The 21,108-nt window shown below is 46.6% G+C and overlaps 3 protein-coding genes across 3 annotated transcripts; 1 reads left to right on the forward strand and 2 right to left on the reverse strand.

Moving 5' to 3' along the window:
* Positions 1-817: 817 nt before the first annotated feature.
* Positions 818-3,073, reverse strand: LOC137919381 (uncharacterized). The gene is made up of 3 exons (XM_068762443.1): positions 2,857-3,073; positions 1,889-2,163; positions 818-1,777 (listed from the first exon to the last, which is right to left on the reverse strand). Exons 1-3 carry the CDS (start codon positions 2,906-2,908, stop codon positions 860-862), a joined length of 1,245 nt encoding a protein of 414 aa, XP_068618544.1. The 5' UTR covers positions 2,909-3,073; the 3' UTR covers positions 818-859.
* Positions 3,074-4,366: 1,293 nt separating this feature from the next.
* Positions 4,367-7,709, reverse strand: Rab10 (RAS oncogene family member Rab10). The gene is made up of 4 exons (XM_068762448.1): positions 7,498-7,709; positions 6,991-7,190; positions 6,508-6,597; positions 4,367-4,979 (listed from the first exon to the last, which is right to left on the reverse strand). Exons 1-4 carry the CDS (start codon positions 7,622-7,624, stop codon positions 4,785-4,787), a joined length of 612 nt encoding a protein of 203 aa, XP_068618549.1. The 5' UTR covers positions 7,625-7,709; the 3' UTR covers positions 4,367-4,784.
* Positions 7,710-8,541: 832 nt separating this feature from the next.
* Positions 8,542-20,712, forward strand: SA1 (stromal antigen). The gene is made up of 19 exons (XM_068762447.1): positions 8,542-9,212; positions 10,583-10,753; positions 10,968-11,172; positions 11,251-11,476; positions 11,772-11,895; positions 12,045-12,223; positions 12,556-12,775; positions 13,180-13,311; positions 13,565-13,684; positions 14,116-14,274; positions 14,641-14,853; positions 15,220-15,381; positions 16,140-16,334; positions 17,067-17,235; positions 18,800-18,930; positions 19,042-19,212; positions 19,351-19,554; positions 19,641-19,779; positions 19,999-20,712. Exons 1-19 carry the CDS (start codon positions 8,733-8,735, stop codon positions 20,061-20,063), a joined length of 3,465 nt encoding a protein of 1,154 aa, XP_068618548.1. The 5' UTR covers positions 8,542-8,732; the 3' UTR covers positions 20,064-20,712.
* Positions 20,713-21,108: the final 396 nt, after the last annotated feature.

The raw sequence follows: 21,108 nt of genomic DNA on the forward strand, positions 1-21,108 counted from the left end.
ACGCTTCTATCTAGTATGACCGCGATTGGATTTAGCGCCCCCTGTGATGTGACGGTGTGCACTGAGCGCGGCTTGTCTTTGCGTTGTGCTTGCGGTCGCGCCGCGCACTGTCTCGGCGACAGGCCGGTGCGGCGTTTGAACGTACCGGGTGTGATTGTTATGCAAGCGGCGGCGCCAACAATCCGTGAATTGAGCGTTGAGCAGCATGTCGACCTCTGTACTTTAAGTCGACATGCAGGTCTTCGTTGTGTCCGCACGAGCTGGAGTCTGCATTCGTTAACAGTTTCTGTTCTTTGCTATGAGCATATCCAGAGCGGCTTGTTTTCATCGTCGCGTCCAGAGAGCGCTTTCCCGTTGTCGACATGCTGCAGATGAACGGGACTTTGCATGTAGTGCAAAAACATAGTTTTACTAATTTCTTGGCAACTAAGAAGTGCACGATCATACCCCTGCAGTGCACGTCAACCCCTGGCAACATTTTTATTTATTGCAAAGAAAGCTTACAGACTATTGCTCCTTGTTCAAAATCAATAATTTTTTTTTAAATTGAATTTTAAATAAATTTGTAGATGAACTCGTTTGTTCATAGATTTAGTTAGAAGTTCGAGTGTGTGTGTTGTGTCCAGTTGGCGTACGAAGCGAGTTATATAACTTTTGTACTAATTTCACTGTTTACCTGTTGTCTATGGCCCTGCGAAAACTTTTGTGAAGAACGATACGTTTAAAAATAAAAATAAAATCTATCGCGTGGAGATTTCGCCCTTTACAATCAAAAACGTAGAACATAAGGTGATTAAAAGAAGATGCGATGCAATCGAACAATATTTATTAAGACGCTCAGTGGATACGTGTGACACCATCACGGCGCGGTCGGCTCGGAGCCGGTGGGCAAGTCGGTGAGCAAGCCGGCGCTGCCTTCAGCGATGCCAGCGAGCAGCGGCGCGGGCAGCGCAGCGCCGGCCGCGGCCAGCTCCCGCGCCCCGCAGCAGAACGCTAGCCCGTACACGGGGCTCTCGAAGCGGCGTTGCCGGCGCAGCTCGCGCACCCAGTCCACGCGGCTGCACGCGCTCTCGCAGAACACCGCCTCGCGCACCTCGCTCACCGCCACGAACGGGTCGTTGAGCACCATCACCGCGAGCGCCCGCCCGCCGCGCCTGTCGTGAACCACCGTCCAAATATACTTGGGTACGGGGAACCTCTCATGATGTAGAAAGATTTCGGTGCGATTGCTGCTGGTCCGCAGCGCGAGCACGCCGAGCGTGCCCGCATACACGTCGATGGGCGCGCGCGGCCCGGCTGCTTGCAGCAAGTCGGCGACGTCGCGCTGCAGGTGGCGCAGATTTCCGGCCGCCACGCTCTGCCAAGTCGCCACGCGATTGGACACGAAATCGGCGACGCGCATGTCTTGGTCGTCGAAGTAGAGCGGGCTGAGCAGCGGCGCGGAGGTGAGCGCCTGCCCCGCGAACGAGTAGCGGTCGTGCTTGAGCAGCTCGCGCAGGCGCCGGTTCATGCGCTCGTCGTCCGAGTAGAGTTTCTCGGCGGCGTGGCGCGTGGACGCGTCGAACATGTGGTTGAAGTTGCCCAGCAGCGAGCGCGGCGCGGCCGGCTCGGCGTGCGGCGGTATCGGCAGCGCGGCACCGGCCGCCGCGCGCGCTCTCGCCGCCACGCCGCGATCTGGGTCGAAGCACAGCATGGCCAGGTGCCGCGCGCCCGCCGCCCCCGCAGCGCCCGCCAGCTGGTAGGCGCGCCCCTGCAGCGGCGGCGCGCAGTGCTCCACCTCGGATCACACAAAGCACCGGTCGTACATTATCGCTGGCGGATTTATAGCATATGGCTCTCGAGTCGACTCTTTGGATCTTTCGCAATATGGATTCTAAAAGAGATGCACCTGATGCAAGACGTCCTCAAAAATGTTCTCCTGGCAGCCGAGCTCGAGCAGGTGACGCAGCGTGCCGTCGTGGCGCAGGCGGTAGCGGCCCGCCTCGCACGCGGCGGTGAGCGCGGCGCGCAACGGGTACGCGAGGAAGTTCCCGCCGCGGCACTCCAGCACCACGTCCTCGCCGGGCGCCAGGCGCACGCGGCCGCCGGCGGCGCGGTGCGAGCGCACCAGCGGCATGTGCTCGGGCAGGCACTCCGCGCAGTGCAGCTCGATCTCGCACGGCGCTGCGGCACGGGCGCTTCACTCGTACAACTACTCACTCTACCGGCGCACCGTCCGCACCGTCAAGTAGCACAATGCACGCAACATTATGCTACTTAAAGGAATTTGAATAAACCCCTAACGGACAGCAGTTCGAAATATTTTCTTTCATGAATAGGAAATTATATGACTCTCTCACACACGCAGAAGCACAAGCATGCACACGCTAGAACCGGATAATACCTTGCGAAACAAAAGAGAACGAAAATCGGTCCAGCCGGTATAAGCTGACACGCCTCCTTTTTTCTTTATGATATCTTTTTTACCCAAAGACATTGTTTTTTTTTTTAGTTTTGTAATAAAGCACCAAAATGAGTTGGTGGTTTCTTATGTTATTTTGTGCCAATTTGGAATATATTGGGATAAACTTAGATTTATCTACTGAATCAAATAAAAATGTGTAAAGGCCATTACTGACTAAACAGTACACAATGTGCGGGCTGGTGGCCTGGTGGGTTGGGACGCGTGAACACGTCGGTGCACACAAGCGGGCGCGCAAACCGCCGCTGCGTATTCGATTGCAACTAGTTGCCTGTGGCGTCGGACGGATTGTCTGTCTCTCTGTTTTCGGGCACGCGCAGAGTGCTCGCAGTCGAGTAAGACAATTATTATTATCTGAGACGAATGGAAAATTGTGAGGATTCAGTTTAACTCACGGTCGGCGAGGAGCGCCGCGGGCAGGCAGCAGAGCAGCGCGAGCGCGAGCATGGCGCGGCCGGGCCCGACTGATAGCGCGCCGCGCCGCCGCCCCGTGACCCCTGACCCGCGACCCGCGATAACAGCCCCTGCGCAGTCCTCTCACTGCGGGCTCACGCAGACACTCGCACTCATAACGTCGATGAACATTGTCTGGCTCCACTTTCACACTGTTTATTTGTATTGAAGACTTGCAGCCATTGCATATGCACGATGCAATAGCGCGGTTATAAGTAAACTAGGAAATAACAAGTGTTCACTAACAGAATTACATTGCATTACACTGGATCTCGAATGAAAAGTGTCAATTTAAAAAACGTTGCCGAAAAAATTGTGGCCTCTAAACATTATCTGAATGATCGTAGCCCGAACAGGGCCTGCGCCGCGCCGCCTGCGCTGTCACGGCCGATGTTCGCTCGCACGATGTCATGCACTCGGCTCGCTTGTTCGCGTCGTGCGCACCGCACGCGGCTCGGACTGCGCCGGGGGGCCGATAATGAAGTTAGCCACTGAGTATTGCTTTGTTCGACTTGTTATTGAGGTAGTGGATCACAAAAATAATTTCCGTAGCTTTGATAGCCGTGCAGTCAACTGGCGCAGCTGTGTGCGCAGGAATTAAAAATCCGGTGTTCGTTTGAGATCCGGAGCGAACATTGACGAGGTAGGCAACTCCTTGTGTTTACTTATTCATTAGGTGTGGCGTGTAGGCGGGGCGGTGACAATGAAAGGCGCAGTTGTCGTATAAGTCGTTTATTATGAACATAATATACAATGCCGATATTTATTTATAAAAGCGGGTAAAAACCGACGAAACACATACACCGAACAGCAAAGTAGCCATTTGTTCACATCCGCACGCGCACGCGTGCAGCGGGCCCGCGACCGACGCGCCCGCACTCCCAGCACAGCCAGCCGCTCCAAGCGAGGAACTAGGAAGCCGCTTGTTGCTAGAACCAGGCGGCGGGCCCGTGGCACCACCCGCGGCAGACGTGTACACAAATGACTCCACGTTGCCGTCACTACATACACTAACAGAGGCGCGCGCCCGCTGACGGCTCCGCTGAGTAAACGTCGAAGCTAACGCTGTGAACACGCGCGTCTTTACTCTCCTTAACGAGCTAAATAGATTTGGATTTGCTTACGTACAATAGCGGTCGCGGGTAGACGAACAAAGAGCGCGCGGGGGAAGTACCGCGTGCAGAGCGCACGGGGAACACCCGCGCCTGCTCCAACACAATGTGTCGCTTTTCCGCAAAAAGTGCTGGCAAAAGCAAGCCATGCGCTGCACTAGGTACACAACTTGTCGCGCACTGCAGCTGGTGGTTGAAACGATGAACTAAGCTAACGCAAAATGATGATACAGCAATAGAGGTACACGAATATTGCAGCGAGTTCGAGCGCGGACCTCTCCCTCTCACCTACAGCCCCACTGCCAGGTGTGGCCACTCCGCCTGATCCGCAACAAGTGACATAAGCGTGGGCGGCGCGTTGTAAGTACGAATTAAAATGATCATTGCGCGCCGAGTACTCCAAATAAAAAAACAAATCACGGTCCTTTGGCTGAGATCGGAGATTCTTGAGTTTAGAGAGAGAAACTCAAAGTAAGCGAGATGAACAGACGACACAGCCGCACGCGGAGCGCCGCACTTTATTTGTCAAGGGTACGGCCGCACAACGGTATGCTCCTTTAGCTTTTGCGGACCAGGGAAGCGCGGACGCACGCGCATTGTTGCCACTCCTGCGAGGAGTACGCGACCGTGCAGTGCGGGGGGCGCGTGTGTGATGTAATGGACATCTGTAAGAGCGGCCATAACGTGATAGCGGTGGTGATGTGGAGGGGGTGTGAGGGAGACAGGGAGAGGGCCGGAGGGGCGGGAGGCGTTGGGAGTTAGGAGCAGCAGGCGCGTGCGGGCGGCGCGCGCGACGGCCGGCGCTCGACGGCGATGCGCGCCGCGTCGGCGTCCGCCTCGCGCCCCGCCGTCTTGTCCAGGATGGCCTCCGCCAGCTCCGAGAACGCGCGCTCGATGTTGATGTTGGACTTGGCCGACGTCTCCATGAACCGGATGCCGTGCTCGCGCGCGATCTGTGGACCACCGCCGGACGAGCACACTCTCAGTCACATGGACCTCGTTTACATTGGTCGTTAACTTGGTCACACAGCTGCGCGGCCTACCCGCGTTGGAACGCTTGTCGCGTGATGTGGGCATCCCTGTGTGTTTTTTGACGCGAGCTGATGCCAGCGACCAGTCGCAGGCCCAGTTCAGACAGTAAAAGCACGTGCAGGCCGACACAACAATTGATTGGACGTTACGAACGCCGGCCGCCGCGCGCCCTGGCGGCCGGGTGACGTCACCTGATTGCATTCACTAGTGATTACATTAAAAACGTGCCCGCCCGTCCTAGCAGCCGAATGTTATGGCGGTTAATTGTTGGAGTGCCATCAATTACAACATGTCGGCCCCACTAGCGCAATTAGCTGTGTAATTAGCTACATTAAGCCTCTGTGCAAACTATTTTTAATAATTTCTATAATATTCTGTTGTTTGTTTTTATCACCTCTGCAATTTTTAAAGCTTTCTGAACAAAGCCATTCTGTTGCAAATTGCAATAAAGCCCTTAAATATTCAATTCAACATGTAAAAATCTAAAATTTTAATTGATTTGATTTGTAACATAAATATTGGCATCTGCAGAACATGGAGTGAATAAACAACTTTGGCATTACAAAAATGTTTAGAAAACATGTTAATGTTGACAGAATATTTTATCTTCCCTAACTACTCCTGTCTACAGCAAACTGCTACACAAACTAAAGCAGTAATTATAAACAAAAAAAATGTGTTCTTCACAGAGCAAGGGGTCCAGTGTTTTTAATCATAATTGTCAATATTTAGAAGACAATGTGTGGCTGTATTAAAATTACATTGCTTTATAATTTTAGTCATTTTTAGTTAATGGAAAAATTTGTAGCAATTTAACCTTGAGTATGTTAAGATAAATTTATTATAGACTTATTACAATAAAATACCTTAACTTGACTAAAACTTAAATTAATCTCTATCAAAGTTTTGATATTGTGAAGAAAAAAAAAATTGTCAATAAAAGTAGTGTTTGTTACATTTACAAATAATCTATACTGTTTATAGAAAACAAAGATATGTAACAAATAATAACTAAAAACAATAAAACATTTGATAATTATTTAGTAAATAACCAAATATTTGGTAAAACTTGCCACATTTTAAATAGATAGTGATAAAGTGAAAAAAAAATACAAAAACATTAAGTTTAAGGAAGCTATGAGAGTAGAGCTCAATTAGTTTCTCACTGGACTACAATTGCATTTTCACAACAAAAATGATCTAAAAACATCCACAGAAAAATACCATACATTGTCAGGATATTATACTACCACTACATCAATCAGCCATTGTTTCAACCATAAACATGACCTAGCGGACATAGGCCTCCCCTGTAGATTTCCTATAAAACCACTTGAATCCTGCATCCAGTGTGTTCCAAGAGTTCAACAAGGTGCTTACCACTTAATCCATGCTGATGTCAATATTTGTTTAATATTTTTGGATAATAAACTTTTTAGATTTACTTACAGCTTCTCCCCTTTCTTTGCTAACAACACGTTTTTCTTCCATATCACACTTGTTTCCCAAGATCATCTTCTCCACATCTTCATTTGCATGCTGAAAATTATTTCAATAATAATGCAACAAAAGCGTTTTACTTACATCTGAATAAGATAAAAATGTGAATAATTGACATTGAAGTAAACATTGAGGATTAGAAAAAAATACACAAAATCATTATTAACCCTATTAAGAGCAAGTGAACAGTAATACACTTGACAGTAGTTGGAGCTGTTCAACAAAGTGAAAGATATTATGATATGCTTTCATGTTGTCTCATCCATTTATTTCCACTCACTTGACAAAAATACATAATCTCTTAATTTGTTACAAGAATTGACAGCATAGGAGTCAAAGTGAGTTTAAAATCAGTTGCAACTTTAAAACATTTGTAAATGTAAATGTTCACCGAGTCCAATGTGTACAGTATGCAGTTATATCACCACCCACCTCGTCTATATTTCTTAACCACTTGACAATGTCATCAAATGTCTTTTCATTGGTGATATCATAAACAAGCATGATGCCCATCGCTCCACGGTAGTAAGATGTGGTAATTGTATGAAATCGCTCCTGTCCTGCTGTGTCCCAGATCTGCAGCTTAATTTTTTTACCGCGGAGCTCCACTGTCTTTATTTTGAAATCAATACCTAAAAAAATTATCACTACATGAATTTCATTAATAAATAATCTTGTATTTCATCATGATTATTTTTTTATTTGACAATTATTATCTAGTTGAGTCATAAGCTGTTCGCTGTTAATTTACGTGATTGTATTAGACAAAACTTTAAATTAATAATTAAAGCGCAGTATGTTTTTTTTTGCACTTTAATTAGCACCCTTTCATTATGCTTTTACAGTATACAATAGCACTGCACTAGTGTAATGCACTTTGTTTGCTATCAAAGGGAACAGGGCCGGGCAGAATCACAAAGATGGGTCACAATTTCGTACCGATAGTGGATATGAAAGTTGTGGTAAAATGGTTGTCTGAGAATCTAAACAGTATGCAAGTCTTTCCCACGCCGGAATCGCCGATCAGCAGCAATTTGAACAATAAATCGTAAGTCTTTTTGGCCATTTTAATGATTAAATTTCACCAAAACCTTAGCTACTACAAATCTAAAATCTTTCAATCCTAAATCCTAATGTAAAAATATGACAGATAGGTGCTCGGACTATAGAGTATATAAAATATTTTAGGGCTGCCAGCGCTTCACATAAATTTATTGTATAAAATTAGTCGGTAAATGTTTAAAAAAAAATGTTAAATACAAACCTAGTAATCACAAGCGCTTCTTTCATACGAACTTAGTTCACAAATGGGAGACGTTAATATTAAATAAAAAGATAACTATAAAATATTTAGTTTTGGTTTTTGTCTATACGAAAAAATTGTTTAATTAAAAATGAATCAAAAATTAAGAAGACAAAAAAATCCTTAAGCCTTTATGCTTTTGTGATTTCAAAAATATGTCCTAGTTTTTTAAAATCAGCCTATCCTAACTTAAACGTATGCGCTCTGTTATATTTAGAAATTGTTAATTACTTTTTGTCTATATAAAACATCTGAACATCTTAGAATAAGCAAACTTTAGTTTTTGTAAATGTCTATACCTTATATAAAAAGCAAAAAAATTGATCGTTGTAAAACTTAAACTCAATATTTGTCCAAGAAACATGTAAATTATATATTTTCTTTAAGTTTCATTGAAATAAGACATTTTACATTAAATTTCACGTTAGATTTTTGATTTTAAAAAATTATCAGTGGGTAGAACATTAACATAACATTATCAATAGAACAGAAATATTAGGAATATAAATATGATTATAGAATTGTCTGAAAATTAATCTAATTTCATTTTCCATGTTAAATACGATTACATATTTGTTTTATTATTTTAAATATACGTTAAACTTAATAGTTTAGCATCAAAGAATGTTATTCTTTAAAGATTGTTTAACATGCTGGCAACTCTTATAGTAAACGGAATGGCCGATCGATGCGCTTCTTATGCGCCAACGTTTCGATTTCATTTAAATCGATAAGACGTGTGAAAGCAGTGTTAAATTAATGTAGCAATATTAGTGATATTAAAATCGCAATAAAGAATATAGTTTTATGATTAACAATGTGAAGTATAGGAGGTAAATTATTTGTCCAGTACGAGTCTGTATTCGTCAACATGCATCGAAGAGGCGGGAAACGTATCCGAATGGATGATCCTCCTCCGGAATATGTAAACCCAATGACTCCTGCGACCCCGATGACCGATTATGGCGGACAGTCGATTCACGAGCCGGAGACTCCAAACGTTAACTATTCCGCATTCAACGTCGGGGCTGTAGCTAACTCCACGGCAGCAGAGGCGGCCAGAGAGGAACCGGACGAGCACCAAGAGGATGAGATTCGGTCGCCGTCTCCGGCGCCAACCAAGCGCATTACTAGAAGTCGCGGTCGTGGCGGCGACGGCGGCTACGTGGGTCGGTTGGCGGAGTCTCCGCCGCCGCCGCCGCTGCGTCGACGCGGGCGCGGCGGTCGTGGGCGAGGTCGCGGGCGGGGCGCCGCGCCGCCTCCCGCCGCATCGCCGCCGCCCGTGCTGCTGCCCGGCGACGACGAGAGCAGCCTCTACAACATTTTAAGATTTAACAAAATTGCTATTAACGTAAGTTACATGTTAACCATTTACTTGAACAGAAACTACAGACCAGCATATATAAAAATTTAAAACTTTAGCATAAAATCAACGAAACAATAATGATAAGCGTCTGTAAAGACCGGCTGCCTTTTAGGAGTCTATTTGAGCACAGAATGGCTGCTCCTCAAGTGGTTTTATAGACAAATCATCAATACAACTGGTTGTGGGTTTTTCTTGTCCAAAGCTGTCACCATTGTGTCTTCTATTTCCTGTCCCAAAACAATAGTGCTGAGGTGCCACTATATTGAAATATATGTACTAGAAACTTTTTTGTCTTAATCCAGAATGTTTGTACTTTATTTTTAATAAGTATTAGCTAGGCTAAAATTAAGAGCAGTATTGGCAGTCAGATTATTAAGAGTCATTTGCATATTCACTCACTGTTTATCAGTCTCTTAAATTAGCATTATGCATATGGTTGCATATGGACAGGAAAAATTCCATAGTATTTAAATCTACCTAAGCTCTTCAATACATTCCTTGACTATATATTTAAATAATAGTCTCTGTAGAGGAGTCCATTCCTTCCTTCCCATACTTTCCCTAGGTACACTTGCATCACTAGGTATTCAAACATGAAATGGTGTTTTTTTTATTTACTTACATATATATATGGTAGACTAAAAGTTCCTAATGGGGATGGTAGGTTTCTCCATTTTTCTATGAAGGGAACAGTAACCTATTAAAAGGTTGTAAACCCATGATATGCTGTAATGTCGTTAGTCAAAAGTTTCTTTCCTTGTAGTGGAAATCATTGACTGCAGATCATGGATGCATTAACATTGAGTGTTTAAAAAGGTACTAATGTTTTAATTGGAATCTTAATTCTTCATGAACCGGGCTCTCTGGAACTCCAAATAGATTAGAGAAATCTGTTAGGAAGTATTATTTCTTTATGCAAAATGAGCATAGTACATGCTTGGTTGTTTAAATTAGCCCATAAGAACAAACAAAAATTATTCCTGATGCTTCTAGAAATTTTTAATGTATTTTTGCTTTTAGATGTAAAATTTCATTAAATAAAGATACTGGTATAGAACTTGTATTGCTTACATTTATTTTTGTATTGAATTTTTAAATCCATTCTTATTTAAAGGTGATTTACACATTGAGAAAACTTAATATGATTTCATGTCAGTAGCATTAGCCTACTTGCTCCAGTTTGTTAAGACGCATTTTGAGCAGAGAAAGTGATTTTCTGTTTCATTTCAGTTCCATAGTATTAATGTATTGTGCTCGGTTTTGCATTGGTCTATATTTTTTTTGTCATGGTTGCACTCTTTGTCATGTAGGGTTCACATAAAGCTGTGTTCATTATTATACATTTTATTGTGCAGCAAGTGGTGGACATGTGGATAGAGGAGTACAAGACAAACCGGGAGAGTGCCCTAGTGCAATTGATGCAGTTCTTTATAAACTCGTCGGGGTGCCGTGGCAAGGTGACTCCCGACATGGCCTCCATGGACCACACCCTAATTATTAAGAAAATGACACAGGAATTTGATGAGGTATGCAACACCAACAAATTTTGTCTCTGACTTAACTTTAGATTCATTGTTTGTTTAATAACATTTTTTATCCAAAATCAATCATTCGTTAGAAAACAGCACTGGCAACCTAATTTATAATGGCTGCAAGCATATTATGTAGCATAAGTAAATCTTGAGTTCACAATATATGGTGAATATAGCAAAAGGTGAAGTTTTTAATTTTTAATTTTAGGAAAGTGGAGAATATCCATTGATAATGAGTGGACAGACATGGAAGAAGTTCCGTTCAAACTTCTGTGAGTTCATTCAGACTTTGGTGAAGATGTGTCAGTATTCAATAATCTATGACCAGTACCTAATGGACAACATCATATCCCTGCTGACGGGGCTGTCCGACTCTCAGGTGCGAGCTTTCAGGCACACGGCGACTTTAGCAGGTGACAATATTTACCAATGCATAGCCCTATTGTTTCCATAGTTCACAGTTCACACTTTTATTAAACTATGTCCTTCAGTGATGAAGCTTATGACAGCCCTGGTGGACGTGGCGCTGCTAACGAGTGTTAACTGCGACAACTGCCTGCGCCAGTATGAGGCGGAGAGGCTGAAGGCGCGGGACAAGCGCGCCAGCGAGCGCCTCGAGGTGTTGGTCGCCAAGCGCCAGGAGTTGGAGGAGAACATGGAGGAGATCAAAAACATGCTTTCCTACATGTTCAAGTCTGTCTTTGTGCATAGATACAGGTATGCACCCTTTTTGATGGCAAGAAAAATTTTTAGTCTATTTTGTAACTTGCTTTCTTTTTGTAGCTCCTATAATACAGTCCATTATAAATAAAAGGAATAGCAGAGACAAAACATATCTCGTCTTCGTCGTTTCTTGTTTGGGAATGTGATATATTAAGAAAGATGTATATTATGTATATATTGTATATGGCTATAATATTATCACAGCAAAAATATTGTTACTATGAATTTGGTTTTACAGCTGTTTGTGGATACTCTTTTTGATCTATTTATATTAGATATTTGCTTACAGAGACACTCTGCCTGACATCCGAGCCATAACAATGGCCGAGATTGGTATCTGGATGGAGAAGTTCCCTGCCCACTTCCTTGATGACTTGTACTTGAAATACATTGGTTGGACTCTGCATGACAAGGTAATGTGTTGTCTATAAAAATGGTTGGCATATATAGGACATATGTACAACATAAACCATGTGTCCAATTATGATATAAATAAACATGTGATTTAAATAAATCAACTACCTAAAAAACACTTTGCTAGCAGAAAGTTTAAATGCGACAGGTGGGAGAGGTGCGACTGCGCTGCCTGCAGGCGCTGCAGCCACTGTATGAGTGCGAGGAGTTGAAGGGCAAACTGGAGCTGTTCACATCAAAGTTCAAGGACCGCATTGTGTCCATGACCTTGGATAAGGAGACGGAGGTGGCAGTGCACGCAGTCAAGCTCGTCATAGCCATCCTCAAGTGAGCAGACATTTGTTGTAACATACTGTTTGTGTACTGTATATACAATGGAGGACATCATATTTATACCCTGGTGGCCGCGCGCCTTAACGTGTGCAATGTTTGAATTATTTTGATGTACTGTTGAATTACTCTACCCTGCTCTGTTGTGTCCGTTAGAATGATGCAGTTTCTGTTGATGTTGATAAAGATGACTGTATGGGTATTAATTTTCTTGAGTTAAAACTTTAGCAACAATATATACAGTATCTTATTATAAGGTAACCACTGCAAAGATCAATACATTGTGAACAGAGCAATGTGAATGCCTAACTGTGATTGTGTTGCATAAGGATGCATCCGGACGTGCTCACGGACAAGGACTGCGAGAACGTGTACGAGTTGGTGTACTCGTCGTGGCGCGCGGTGGCGGCGGCGGCCGGCGAGTTCCTCAACGTGCGGCTGTTCCGCAACGACGACGCCGCCGCCCCGCTGCGCTCGCGCCGCGGCAAGACGCGCTTGCCCAACTCGCCGCTGCTGCGAGACCTCGTGCAGTTCTTCATCGAGTCTGAGGTGATCTCAACTACTTTTGGATAAAATAATCGCTGGCAGTTCATGTCCGCGCTACCAAAATGATTATCTAAGCGATCCGTTGCTGAGCCGCGACAAATGCGGCAACCAATTAGATTGTGCTTGAATACTATTACATTTGCATTGATCAATTTTTAAATATAGTTGCCTAATACATGTGCAACGTAACTATAACACATTAAATAATGTTGTAATCGGGCAGGGTAATTTAATAAAAAGTGTGGATTGCTGCACACTTCAATTTTAAGTCTACGGCAGACAAGGTGCCAATACAACGTAATTTATTTTTGAGCAGCGTTCTAATCAGTGCAGCTGTTGCTAACCTCTGCACACTCACTGAAGTTTGCGCTGGTAGGAATCATCTTAAAATATTTGTGTATCCACAGTTGCACGAACATGGGGCTTACTTAGTGGACTCGCTGATAGATTCCAATCCTATGATGAAGGATTGGGAGTGTATGACGGATCTGCTGTTAGAGGAACCGGGACCTGGGGAGGAGGCCCTCGATAATAGACAGGTAAGCCAATGGCGCGTGTAGCGGTTTATTTGGAGGACAGGGCTTCAATCCTATAAAACCTCAAATATCTAATCTGCAAAATAAAATCATTTGTCTATTTTAACAAATACATGGCGATTTGACGGTGACTTATTCGGATAGCGGAGTCTAGAACTAGACCTCCGCCACAACTGACTTACTGTGTGTGAAACCCTGACTTGAGGGTCGCACGGTCGCATGGTCGCCCTGTTGTTCACTGGCGTGTTTTTGACAGGAATCGTCGCTAATCGAGTTGATGGTGTGCTGCGTGCGGCAGGCCAGCACGGGCGAGCCACCGGTGGGCCGCGAGCCGGCGCGCAAGCACCACCAGCTGCTCTCCAAGGAGCAAGCCAAGGTTCTGCAGGCACTTTAACAAATATTGTATCTGCCCAATACACTATGGCATATTTCCACGCCATGTTACTTTAAAAAAATGGAAAAAGAAGTTAATTCTAGTGTCTTCTCCACATGAAATGTATTTACCGCAAAATTATTATCAGCAGTATGAGTGGATGGAACAACAGCAGCTGCACCTGCTGAGTGTGATTTTGTTAAGAATACTTCCAGTAGCAGGCTGTGACGTGCCCTACTACGAGGCCCGTTATAGTCTTGTTATGTCAGTGTCTCTAAGTAACGCGCTTGTCTGACTCCATGCTCCAGTGAGTAGTGCTTTGTCACCTCTCTAATATCTGGGTGTCTGTATATAGTACACGTTTTCGTGTCGGCAGCAATATATGTTTATATGGGTGAATCTCAATTCACTCTTCATTGTTTTATTAAACATAGATGGTGAGCGAGGACCGCGCGAAGATGACGGCGCACTTTATGGTGACGCTGCCGGCGCTGCTGGAGAAGTTCGGCGCCGACCCGGAGAAGCTCGCCAACCTGGTCGCCATCCCGCAATACTTCGACTTGGAGCTCTACACCACGCAGCGCCAGGAGGCGGTACGTGCAGATCTCTGTATTATCACGTTGTATTTTGTAAAATTGTTTAGAACACGATCGAGACCCCTTCACACTGCGCCGCCAGAGCGCATGCACAAAAATATCCGTGTTTCGTTGGATCGAACATATATAGAGAGATCGTAGCGTTGTTGAGACGACAACCGTCTCTACCTCTCGCTACCTCGTAAAGCGTCGTAATATTTTACATTGGATCTCGCTAATAAGAAAACTCCTTTGACGTGATTGTGTGAGGGTTTGTGTAGCAACGTGTCCACATATGTATGTGTATTACGTACGTATGTATGTGTATTATATACAAGTGTGTATGTACAAATTGTAATTTAAATGAAGACTTGTTGCTTCCAGAACTTGACCCTGCTGTTGAACAAGATCCGCGACATCGTGAGCGCGCAGACGGAGGCCGAAGTGCTGGAGACGTGCGGGCGCACGCTGGAGTACCTGTGCGGCGAGCAGTGCGCCGTGTACTCGCGCTGCAACGTGGCGCGCGCCACCGTCATCGACATGTGCGTCAACAAGTACAAGGAGGCCATTGACGACTTCCGTAACCTCATCGAGGGGGTGAGTCACTGGCGCCCTCCTGTAAACAAACTCTAACTCTACTCTGTGCAGTAACTCTAAAAAATAGTTATTCTTTGTACACAAAATACCCTGCTATTTAGGAGAAAAGAATGATAATATCAGATTTATGTCCACAAAAACCCACAAGTCGGTGGTCTGGCCTTCACTTTTAGCAGCAGTGTCCTATTGGTAATTAAGCGATACATACCGCAACAACAAGATCACTTTGTATTGCTGTTGTCTACAAGTTTGCCTCTGTGTTCAGTCAGGAGGCCTTCACTGAGTGTTTCTTAATGTGATTCTTAATAATGCTATACTAATGAATTAAAGAACTTGTGAAAAGAACAGCTGTCTGATGTTGCGCAGGGCGAGGCGCCGGACGCAGACGAGCTGTTCAACGTGACCAACTCGCTGCGCAAGGTCTCCATAATGTACATGTGCCACAACCTCAACGACACCAACATCTGGGACTCGCTGTTCGAGGACCTGCCCAAGTGCGTCGAGGAGAACGAGTTGATGCCCGCGCAGGTAATTATAGGCGGTTGCTGTACACATAAAATGCTCACCCACTTTGCTAAGTGTTACTAACTCGTAATTGACAAATCATTTTAACTGTGATTGGAACAGGTAGGGAGGTATATTCCTTTGTTTCATTTTACATATTTTTTTACAATAGGAATGACAGATGATGTCCTTAAACCTTGAATGAGTTTATCATTTACGTTTTCCTGCATAAGTGGTGACCGCCAAGGAATAGCCGCGACAAATTGAATGCTAGTTAAAAACTGAACTGTCTGTCTGACTGGCACACGGGTGCAAAGCTGCTCCAATTGTCGTATATATACCCTTGTTAAATATTCAAGAAATGCAATTTGAGTAGATGTTTAATAGTTTCTGTGCAATTTTATATTTCATTTGTGTGGGTTGGTAGGTTACTTAGAGATGCTGTGATGTTTTTACCATATTCATTATTAAAGAGTGGTCTGAGTAGTTTTTTTGTCGGGGATGCTATTGTTGCTTAAAATAGTTTTTTGGATTTTACACGAAAGCAAGTACTGTTTATAGAAATCTGCTTGTCTACTTGTCCAGAGTCCAATTCATACAAGACTTGACTTGTATGAATTGGACATTGGCAAACAGTGTTATATGTTATTGAGATTTATTGTGCTCGGCATTAGATAAATGGCAACAATGAATTTGTGCAAGCTTATGCAATGGCGGGTCGTGAGTGCAGTGAGGAGCAGCAGGAGTAGGAGTGGCAATGTAGGGGGTGGTGTGCGTTGCAGGCGCTGGTGTACGTGGTGCGCGCGTGCTTCTACTCCATCGTGTGGTCGCTGCACGAGGTGGAGGAGCGAGGCGCGGGTGGGGCGGGCGGCGCGGGCGGCGCGGGTGTAGAGCAGCTGCGCGAGCGCTTGCACGGCTACTTCGGCCACTGCCGCGACATCGTTGCGCGCGGCCCCACCGTCGAGCTGCGCGAGGAGGTCGCTCGCGCAAACTCTTACTCAAGATATTTTTGTTCGAGAAGGCATTTAAATGCACTTTTGAATTGTCGATTATTGTAACATTATAAGTGGTAAGCGAGCGGGCTACCACCGGCTCGGAATGATGACCAGAAACACAACTAAAAGTTCCTAAATGCTGTAATAATGATGAGATTTAATAAATAATATATTTTTAATTTTAGATTTGAAACAAAGACGTCCTTATCTTGCCCTGTGGAACTGTATACATGTGTACAGACATACAGTGAGCCAAACGTCAATACCCAACATACCTATATATAATATATGCAGCTTTGTCTCAAACAACAGCCACTTGTCACAAACGTTGCAGGACATTGTACGTAGGAGACCACTGCCTTAGCACTAACATCACGACTCTCAGGCAAATCACAAACATTTGTGCAAAGCGTATTTGTTTCCTCTTCACTCTTGTGACGGGCGCCACGGCTTAGAGATGTCACAGCAGTAAACACACAGATGTAAGGAAATAAGGTTCTCTGTTTAGTTATGGTTAATGCTGCCCTGGACATTTCTATAAGAAAATTGATAAATGATAATAATAAAGAAACAATTGTAATTAGTATTATAGTTATTAATTTGAAAAGAACAGTGGCGATAAAGTTTTGTTAAATAACGAAGGTATTATTATGAGGTTAGTACAAAAGTAGCAAGTGGTCAACACATACAGAGGGTGTGGTTGTTTGCGTGCAGGCGTACACGAGCATCTGCGACCTGCTGATCTTCTTCGCGGAGCAGCTGCACACGCTGCATCACGCGGGCGACGCGCAGTTCCGCCGGCTGGTGTACGAGCCCGACGCCGCCCTCTGCGACTTGCTCAACGACTTCATGCAGGAGTACGTCTTCGTGCTGCACGACTACGGTACTGTCGCCACTCGCTTACCACGCACACGCTCTCATGCACATACAAACACGCACACACACACAGCCACACACACTCACACACAGACACATATACTCACACACAGACATACGTACACAACTTTTAACCAGCGCATTTCATAAAGACCTCGATCGATAAAAACCCATAACGAGTAGTTTTTTATAAAACAAGTTATTTTGAAATATAAACCTGCGAATGTGAATGTATAGCTATGGAGCAGTAATCTCTTACACGATGAAGCTCCGTGCGCCGCCCGCGCCGCCCGCACCGCGGGGGCTGCGTCATTCTGCGCCTGATTTGATTTGCGATTCCGTGTTGCGAAACACCTCTCCTTATGTTCATGTCAATCCAGCAGCCGGGTCGCGGGACGACATCCTTTTGGCTGCCACTAATTTATCATACAAATAACTTCAAATATTTAGGCTGTCTAATTCTGTACTGCGTGTTGTAAAGTTAGCGAGTGAGCCCTCCGGGGCGGGGTCGGTGCCGGGGGAGGTGCGGCCGCTCGACTGAGCACTTTGCAATTGGGTTTTGGGTTTTAGTGTTGCATTCGAGGGGAGATAGGTTAAGCGTTGACCGAGACGTGGGAGGGCGCGCACCGGCGCGCGGAGTGGTCGCAAGGCCCGCCCCGAGCCGCCTCCTCCGTTCCCTTGCAGTACGATGAGAAAAAATATGCATTATTCCCGTTGTAACGACGTGTCCACGTGGAGAGCTATAACGGTGTGGTGTGTTTGGTTGCATGTCGCGCCGCGGCGCTCCGTGCGGCGCCGACGCCGGTAAGCCAGTTGCACTCCGCTCGCACTCGCCGACACTGCGCCGGCGGATTTTACCTTAGTAATGGCGCGAACCTTACAGCCGGCCTCGCGCGCCAATAATGCATATTTTTGTCTCGACGGCCCCGGCCACCCCGCGTGCGATACACTTGACATTACTAAGGGAAAATTGTCGCGCCCGCTTCAAAGAAACCGATCCGAAACCGGAGCCGCGCCCGCCCGCTCGTCCCGCTCCCGCTCCCGCGCCCGCGCCTGCTCGCGCCCCGCCCCCGCGCTCCCCCCCGCCCGCGCCGGTACTCTGCCGTGACGTCGGCCGCTCGCGGTCTCGGATCGCAGTTTTGTTTCATTAACACTTGAGGAGTTGTGTCCAGTTTGTGCATGCCTGTACTGTACACTGCATTCTTTATTTTGCGTTGCGTTTTCCTGTTGCTCTCTCAGTCGGTATAGTCGGCGGTACGTTTCCGACGGAGCCGAATCAAACTCACGTAGCTTCTACTAAGTTTCATAACTGGTTGTTGAACTCTCGCTGTCCTGCCGATCGAGCTGCCATACGGAAACATTCATGTAACGCTTCTTGTTCACGAGAGCCGTAGATTTGATATTAGACGAGCTGCATGCGTCGACTGTGGGCCGGCCGGTCGGGCTTCGGCCACCGTTGTTTAGCTGCCGAGCGGAGCGCGACGCGACCCGCGCAAACCGCGCAAGGCGCGCGCGCGCGCCGCTCGCCGCTGCCCGCCCGCCGGCCGCACACTAAGCGCGCGCTCTTGCAGACGGTCAAGATGAGAGACGCATCGAGGAGCTGCACAAGCGCCGCAACTTCTTGGCCGCCTTCTGCAAGCTCATCGCTTACAACGTGGTGCCCATGCGCCGCGCCGCCGACCTCTTCAAGCACTACATCAAGGTATCTCGCGTCAGAACTGATTTCACGCTTTGTATGCAACCCCCAAATGTACATTATTCGTAGTGTTCTCGTTCGTGACTTGTGACAAATTTTCAATAATATAACTTGCAGTGTTATAACGACTACGGCGACATCATCAAGTCGACGGTGACGAAGGCGCGCGACATCAGCAAACTGAACTGCGCGCTGACCATGCAGCTGGCCATGCAGGCGCTGTTCACCGAGATGCAGGAGGCGCACGGCGTGCCGCACCGCGGCCTTGCAGAGTTCGTCGAGCTCAAGGTGGGTAGCGCCGCGCTCGCTCTCCTGACGGCAAGTGCACAGCCAACCAGCTGGCTCGCCGCGTTGAGGCATTACCTCGGCAACAATGCCTAGTGTTGAATTATTGTAAAATTTGTTGTTTTCCCCATTCATTTGCAGGAGTTGGCGAAGCGGTTCTCAGTGATGTTTGGGCTGGACGCGGTTAAGAACCGGGAGGCACTGACGGCGCTGCACCGCGCCGGGATTAGCTTTGCTGCGCTCGAAGCCGGCACCACTAATCCGCCGCCGAATCTACTATTCCTGGAGCCGCTCTCAGAGTTCTCCAACAAGCTGCTGCGCCAAGACAAGCGGCACGTGCTCAAAGTGAGTGTAGCTGTGCCGCGATCACATTCAATTACGTAGAGGATTTATTTATAAAGTAACGCAAATGTTCCCGGTCCGCGGTGCAGTTCCTGGAGTCCCGGCTGCAGCCGGCCGTGGCGTGGCGCGAGGAGTGGACGGCGCTGCAGACCTACCGCACCTCGCTGCTCGCCGACGCGCCCGACGAGCGCCCGCCGCCCGCGCGCCGCCACTACACACGCCGCGCACGTACGTACGCGCACGCGCACACCACTACATAGATACATTTGGGCGCACCACTACACACTCCATGATTAGGCATCGTCTCGTCTTGTTGACGTTGCTTGCCGAAACATTCGGAAAAGACGCGGTGACATCGGATGTGGTGAAGTCTGTATAATTGGTCTGAATCGATCGTGTCTAACGTTTTGGCGTGCGCCGTGCTGAGTCGATAATGTTTGCTTGCAGGCGGGCAGGCCGAGGAGGAGGAGGGGGAGGAGAACGCCGAGTCCGACCAGGAACAGCCCGGGTGAGGCTGAACTCGCATGTCGTAGGTAGCCTAGCTGTAAGCCACCGGACGACGCCCCCCACGCGCCGCCCGCCCCGCGGACCACTACAAACTGCGATACCTTCATCTTTAATTATAAGTTTCCGTAGGGACATGTCGCATCTCAATGTTTATTCGTTCGGAGAAAAACTCCGAGCTGACAAGTGCCTTCACATAAGTGTCATTGCTGTTGGAATAACCTTAGTTTGTACTGCTCGGGAGCCGAGACGTTCCGGTCTACGGTGGCTGGGTAACGTCGCTAGCTCTATGTGCAGGTCGACTGGAGCGGCGCGGATCACTATCGTTTGTTAATGTTTTACCTTATTTACTTTCTTTTGTTTGTAATGCGGTCGCACGAAGAACATTCATAAAACTGTTTAATATGTTTGTCATAGTTTGAGTGTTGTAATTTAAGTTGTGCGCGCGGTCAACTATTGTTTGTCATCTTATTCCGGCGCCGACGTCCGGGTCTAGGTGCGTTGTTCCGCGACACGTCCGTAACTTAGGGGTCGCTGTGCGTAGAGGGCGCCGTCCCTGTGTCGCCGGGTCGCGCGCGCTCTGCGGCGAGCGGTCCGCCGCCCAAGCCCGTGCACCTATCTGTAGATTTAATATATTTTTTTATAATAAATGTTACTACAAACAAGGCTACTTTATTTCCTACTAACACGTCCGCACTGCCGCGGCGCTATACCGTCGAGGTGTGACTAACTTTTCGATCCGATGTTGGTCCTCGTGACCTCGCCACGCCGCCGCAGCGGGGCGCCCGGGAGGCCTGCGCGGGCTGCCCGCGGCTCCTTTGCGGCGCCGCTCGCCCGGTTTACTTCACTGTTGCCTATACCTTGGAGATCCTGATTTTGATATTATTCATTTTATTCAATAAGTTATTAATGTTAAATGAAAGATATTTTTTAAACAGTGTGTATCATGAAGTTTTAGTTGTAACAGTTGATGTCTGCGTTAATTGACTTTGGTGTGATGTGACTCGCCTTTATCGCAATGACAATAAACGCAACACAATAAAATTAAAAGTG

Source organism: Battus philenor, unplaced genomic scaffold (assembly GCF_028537555.1).
Source record: "Battus philenor isolate CCGP_79_NKW_IND1 unplaced genomic scaffold, ilBatPhil1.0.hap1 SCAF_16, whole genome shotgun sequence".
NCBI lineage: Eukaryota > Metazoa > Arthropoda > Insecta > Lepidoptera > Papilionidae > Battus > Battus philenor.

Bases quoted from the DNA above. Each gene is read 5' to 3' on its own strand.
- SA1 (XM_068762447.1), top strand. From the start codon at position 8,733: ATGCATCGAAGAGGCGGGAAACGTATCCGAATGGATGATCCTCCTCCG. The intron at 13,312-13,564 runs GTAAGCCAATGG...TGTTTTTGACAG, and splicing joins AGGCCCTCGATAATAGACAG to GAATCGTCGCTAATCGAGTT. The intron at 14,854-15,219 runs GTGAGTCACTGG...GATGTTGCGCAG, and splicing joins TCCGTAACCTCATCGAGGGG to GGCGAGGCGCCGGACGCAGA.
- Rab10 (XM_068762448.1), bottom strand. From the start codon at position 7,624: ATGGCCAAAAAGACTTACGATTTATTGTTCAAATTGCTGCTGATCGGC. The intron at 7,191-7,497 runs GTACGAAATTGT...TAATTTTTTTAG, and splicing joins AACTTTCATATCCACTATCG to GTATTGATTTCAAAATAAAG. The intron at 4,980-6,507 runs GTAAGTAAATCT...GGTGGTCCACAG, and splicing joins GCAAAGAAAGGGGAGAAGCT to ATCGCGCGCGAGCACGGCAT.
- LOC137919381 (XM_068762443.1), bottom strand. From the start codon at position 2,908: ATGCTCGCGCTCGCGCTGCTCTGCTGCCTGCCCGCGGCGCTCCTCGCC. The intron at 2,164-2,856 runs GTGAGTTAAACT...CCCGTGCCGCAG, and splicing joins CGCGGCGCTCCTCGCCGACC to CGCCGTGCGAGATCGAGCTG. The intron at 1,778-1,888 runs GTGCATCTCTTT...GTGTGATCCGAG, and splicing joins TTGAGGACGTCTTGCATCAG to GTGGAGCACTGCGCGCCGCC.